Source organism: Ahaetulla prasina, chromosome 10, assembly GCF_028640845.1.
Source record: "Ahaetulla prasina isolate Xishuangbanna chromosome 10, ASM2864084v1, whole genome shotgun sequence".
NCBI lineage: Eukaryota > Metazoa > Chordata > Lepidosauria > Squamata > Colubridae > Ahaetulla > Ahaetulla prasina.
This window is the reverse complement of record NC_080548.1, coordinates 6586433-6592432: the sequence shown is the minus strand read 5'-3', so window position 1 is coordinate 6592432 and position 6000 is coordinate 6586433. Positions and strand designations below refer to the sequence as shown.

General features: G+C 39.3%; 1 protein-coding gene across 1 annotated transcript in view; it reads right to left on the bottom strand.

Moving 5' to 3' along the window:
• Window positions 1–854: 854 nt before the first annotated feature.
• The window catches only part of ADGRB2 (adhesion G protein-coupled receptor B2), a 396525-nt gene continuing 391379 nt past the window's right edge, over window positions 855–6000 (bottom strand). The window contains exons 30-31 of the mRNA XM_058195850.1: window positions 3573–3626; window positions 855–1360 (exon numbers count right to left, since the gene is read on the bottom strand). Coding sequence (XP_058051833.1) covers window positions 1178–1360; window positions 3573–3626 — 237 coding nt within the window. The 3' untranslated portion in view covers window positions 855–1177. The remainder of the gene's footprint in view (window positions 1361–3572; window positions 3627–6000) is intronic.

The following is a 6000-nucleotide window of genomic DNA, read 5'->3' as shown; positions in this document are numbered from 1 at the left end:
TTACTACATTTTTAAAAGGCACAAGTTCTTGAATTTATATTTCATTTTGTACAGGTATGGTTTCTTTACTGTAATGACTCCTCATTAATTCAAAGACGACAATACTAGCAGACAATGCATAGAGTGATTTTTTTCCCTTTTTTATTTCCAACAATTACAGCACCCGCCTGGCCAGGGATATATAGGAAGTAGGGTTGTGGATGAACAGAGGACTTGGGTAGGGAGAAACAGGTGGGAAGACAGTTGTGTGTGTGCACCAGTGGGTGGGTGGGGTGAACTGAGAAAGTAGCAAGGTTTTCTTTCCTGCTTCTATTCCCTAAGTGAGATTTGCAATTGGGAAAGAGAGGAAATGTCTGGTGATGACTTTTATCCCAGAATGCTGTTAGGACACACAGTGCATGGTATAAGGAAATACCCAAATTAAAAAAACAAAAAACAAAAGTGAAAAAGAAAGAAGGGAAGGAAGGAAGGAAGGAAGGAAGGAAGGAAGGAAGGAAGGAAGGAAAGAAAATGAGAGGAAGGAAGGAAAATGAGAAGAAGGAAGGAAGATGGGAAGAAAGGAAGGTGGAGTGAGGGAGGAAGGGAAGGAAGGAAGGAAGGAAGGAAAAAAAGGAAGAAACAAAAGAGGGAGAGAAGGGGGAAGAAGGAAGGAAGGAAAAAAAGAGGTGAGAGAATGAAAAGGAAGGAAGGAAGGAAGGAAGGTTCTTGAGCCCCTAAAAAGGACAAGATCTCCTGCCAACCCTGTTGGAGGGGCAAATGGAGACCCATGAATACGATTGGATTTTGTGTCCCAGAAGTGAATCACAGTGGGGAAATTGGAAGAGTGAAGTGGGGGAGGGGGAGGTAGGGGACGTAGTGATGCAGAAAGGAATATGTCCCCATAGGATCTGCAAGGGGAGCAGAGAAAGGTGTGTGGGAAGGTGAGCATGGCTGCACCTGCTTGGCAGCTGCGGAAGTCGCCCAGCATTCCTGGTGCTCCTCCCCTTCCTCCTTGAGAAGTGTCTAAAGAGAGGGCTGAGTTTTAAAAAAGTCTCCCCAGAAAAACACCAGAAGGGGAAGAAACTCTTGCCTATCCTGATTTGCTTGATTTTTCCAAAGTGTCAGTGTGAAAAATATATATATATATATTTATATTTATATATATTTATAGGCTGCTAAGTCACAGAGTCCATGAGGCTCACACTTCTGTTTGGAAGTCGCCCTCTGACAGATCCAGGCTCATGCAATGCTTTTCCCAGTTGGCTGAGTGCAGTTCGAGCTTTTCCCGCGGCTTGGAGGGCAGGGAGCTCAGTGTCATGGCCTTGAACGTACTCCAAGACTTTTGCTTCTGTTGCTGGCTCTCTGGGCTGGTTATCTCTTGCTGAAGAAAGAGAAGAGGAAGGAGACTCAGGGTGGAAACAATACCATCTATGGTCCACAGAGGTCCAATTGAAGGTGCCCAATGCTCTTTGGTTAAAACCTCCCCACATTCATTATACTCTATCTTCAGATAGAGCTGGGTTCATACAACTCAAGGTTGTAGTAGAAGAATGGTGGAAATTGATTGCTTTTATTAAACAATACTTTGCCTAGGTTTGCTTTTACTTGGAAACCACCATTGGACTTTCTGCTTGATTCTGAAAGAAGTGAATTTTTAATTTGGGGATTTGATAATTATAATATTTATGATTTTAGAAATATTTTATATTATCATTAACTTTATAGTAAGATATTTTTTTTTTGCATTTTTTTTTGTTTACATTTATATCCTGCCCTTCTCCAAAGACTCAGGGCGGCTTACACTATGTTAGCAATAGTCTTCATTCTATTTGTATTTTTTGTTTTTGTTTACATTTATACCCCGCCCTTCTCCGAAGACTCAGGGCGGCTTACAATGTATAAGGCAATAGTCTCATTCTATTTGTATATTTTTTTACAAAGTCAACTTATTGCCCCCCCAACAATCTGGGTCCTCATTTTACCTACCTTATAAAGGGTGGAAGGCTGAGTCAACCTTGGGCCGGGCTCGAACCTGCAGTAATTGCAGGCTCTGTGTTTTTAATAACAGGCTTCTCTATTGCCTGAGCTATCCCGGTCCCTACCTTATAAAGGATGGAAGGCTGAGTGAACCTTGGGCCTGGTGGGACTAGAACCTGCAGTAATTGCAGGCAGCTGCTGTTAATAACAGACTGCATTAGCAGCCTGAGCCACAGAGGCCCTTGAGCCACAGAGGCCCTAGATTACAGAGGTTAATGTAATCTCTACCCAAGAAAGTTGGAATCAATCTTTCTTTTCCTTTCTTTCTTTCTTTCTTTCTTTGTTTCTTTCTTTTCTTTCTTTCCTTCCTTCCTTCCTTCCTTCCTTCCTTCCTTCCTTCCTTCCTTCCTTCCTTCCTTCCTTCCTTCCTTCCTTCTCTCTCCTTCTTTTTCTTTCCTGCACTGCTGGTTTTGCTCTTTTTCTGTTTCCTTATATTTTATTTTTTGTTGAAATTTAATAAAGTCTTACAAAAACGGATTTCAATAGAAGAGAATATATGTAGCTAAGGATTGACTGGTGGATTTCTTGGTGCTCTCTGAGATTGGTTGTTTGCATGCAGATATTTCATTACCCAACTACTGTAGGTACCATTATCACTGTTCATGAGTGTGGAGTTTGCTCTCTAGTTATATACAGTAGCTTGCCCTGCCAGTATTGGTGGGGGTGTGGTTTTTTCCCTTAATTGTTTATCTGGTGTTAATTGCTACTTATCCTATAGCAAGCTAAATCCAAAACTGCTGGGAATTTCTGGAGTTTGCAATTCAGACACATAGATAAACCACATTTACACACATTCAGAAGAGACAGTAATAAAACTGAGAAAGAAATGAAAAGACCAGAATATATCCTCTGCAGCAGAAATCAGAAAACAATATCTTAATCAAAGTACTATCAAGGAGAAAACCACACACCCCCATTGATTTTGGCAGGCAAGCTACTATATATAAACAGGGAGAAAACAAACCCCACTATATATAATCAAGGAGTGAACTGATACAGTTGTATAATTAAATATTTGCAAGCAGACAACCAAGGACTCCACACACTCAGCCCCAAGGACACACTCAGAGAAGCAGGGATTAACACCAGGCAAACAAAAAGAAAACAATACCCTAATCAAGAAACTGCTGATGAGAAAACCACACCCTCACCAAGACTAGCAGGCCACACTATTGTATATAAACAGGGAACAAATACCACACTCACTAGTACTGAAGATGTAACCTAGTTGAGTAAATGAAACATCTGCAAATAAACAACCAAGCTGAGAGAGCACCAAGGACTCCACAATTCAAGATACATTGAACTACGGTTTATGGGAAAAGCTCTATGGCTGGCTTCACTCATTACATGAAGCGAAGTGTAGTGAAAATCTTTATAATAGGGAAGCCATGTGTGGGGAAAAAAGCCTGCAAGGAAAATTGCTAATTACTTTTGTCCTACTGCCAAGAAAAGTGCCTGGCTGAAGCTGGCAGGAATTGAGTTTGACTTCAGGGTGTTTCTATCTCCTCTTGCGTGGTGCATATGTCTTTTCTGTCTCCACAAAGAATACTTACACTGGTCATATTCTTTTCGCCACTTCCTGAAGAGACACTCCATCGCTTTTCTCTCTGCATGAAAAGAGCCCAAATGAGTACTTAGTGTTAAGGTCTACCCCATTTCACTCCACCTCATGATGAATTCAACCAGTGATGAAATCCAATTTTTTTTTACCAGTGGTTCTGTGGGCATGGCAGGGGAGGGTTACTGTAAAATCTCCATTCCCACTCCACTCCAGAAGAAGGATACTGTAAAATCTCCATTCCCATCCCACTCTGGGACCAGCCAGAGGTGGTATTTGCTGGTTCTCTGAACTGCTCAAAAGTTCCGCTACCAGTTCTCCAGAATCTGTCAGAACCTGCTGGATTTCACTCCTGAATTCAGCCAAAGTCACACAGACATTTCTTGCTGTAAAAGTCCGATTCCCTTGTAACATAAATATTATGCATATTTGTGGGTGTGGATGCAATCAGTTTGTTTTTAATCTACAGGTAGTCCCCAATTTACTACCACAATTTATGCTGTTAAATGAGAAATTTGCGGGATCCAGTCTGGGTCAGTCACCCAGACCAGAGGTTTTATCTTCTGAGCTTATGAATTTTGCCCTATTTTATGACTTCTCTTGCTACATTTGTTAAGTGAATCACTGCAGTCCTTAAATTAGCAACACGGTTGTAATTGAATCTGGCTTCCCCATTGACTCATTGTCAGAAGGTCACAAAAGGGAGTCACGTGACTTCAGGCCATAACTGTGAGTCAATCGTAAAGGATCCAAAAATAAATCACATGACCATGAGGATGCAGCAACAGTCATAAGAGTGAAAAATGGTCATAAGCCGTTGTAACTCTGAATGGTCACTAAATGAACGGTAATGAACCACTTATGACTGTATGACTGTAACCATGTTGCTGGTATCCTTAAGATTTATATTGACTGTTTCCTAATAGGATTTGATTGTTTATTTGTTTCCTATGACTATCATTAAGTGTTGTTCCTTATGATTCTTGACGAATGTATCTTTACTTTTATGTACACTGAGAGCGTATGCACCGAGACAAATTCCTGGTGTGTCCAATCACACTTGGCCAATAAAGAATTCTATTCTATTATAAGCCGAGGACTATCAATATTTATATTTTTTTCCAACTCAGGCTGGCCATTCAAGTTTGTGAATTTTTTAAAAATAGGACAGTTTTTATATCCATTTCTCATAAGACACCAATGCTATTATGCAGATTTATTCCTTTCTTAAAACTGCCTCACAAAATCTAAAAAGAGTAAAAAATATTGAAAGTTTTCTGCCTAAACATAGATAAGTAAAAATTGAATAGACAAATCAGTTAAAAATCAATCCAGACTTCCTGCTTCATAGGAATTAGTCCTTGACTTATGACTGGTGGCTTAGCTAATATTTGAAGGTGCAATGGACCCCATAAAAGGTACTTACGACCCAGTTCTGAGGGCTGCTGTCCTTCCCCGCAATCACATGCCCACATTATGACCACTTGGCAAGTGACCTGCATTTATGGCTGTTTGCAGTGTCCAGCGGTCATATGAAAACGACTAATGACATTTTTGCTAAAAACTGGCATTTATTTCTGGTTTTTGGCAAAACCTTGCTATATTCAACTATAAGTTCATTCTTATTTCCATAGTAATGTGATTTTTAAAAAAAGCAAATGATATTAAAATCATTTGTTCGATTAATTAAAATTTAAATACACATCTCTAAATGTTATGTTATGTATTTAATAGTATATTTTGGCATGTTTTTGAATCAACATCTGAATGGAAATTTTAAGAATTCTGATGTATGATTTAATCTTTGATCCAGATCATTTCAGTCTCTTCTTAAAAACCTCCAGTGATGGAGCATCCACACTTTCTGGAGACATGCTGTTCCACTCATTAATTGTCAGGAATGTTTTTCTTAATTCTGATTTGTATCTCTGTTTAGGAATCTGTTTAGGAATCTCCCATCTGTTACTTTTTGTCCTGCTCTGTGATGCTTTGGAGAATAGGTTGACCCCTCTTCTGGTGACAACCCCTGAAGTACTCGAAGACTGCTATCATGTCATCCCTAGTCCTTCTCTTCATTAGACTAGACATACCGAGTTCCCTTAACTGTTCATTGTATGTTTTAGCCTCCAGATTGCCTATCAACTTTGTTATTCTTCTCTGCAGTCTTTCTATAGTTTCAGCATCTTTTTTTATATTGTAGTGATCAGAACGTAGTGGTAGACTGAACACAATTCATCAATCCAAATGTTAAAATCAGGTGGTGTTTTCCATCAAAGTTAACAAATTTTTAGTTATTGCCCATGTCCAATAAATCCCAAGTTCTTCATACATCAGTAAACTATAATATTTGATATATAATTCAATATCACATTAGCAAATCTTATTTCTTTTCCTTTATTAGCATACTTATTGTTATTGAACCA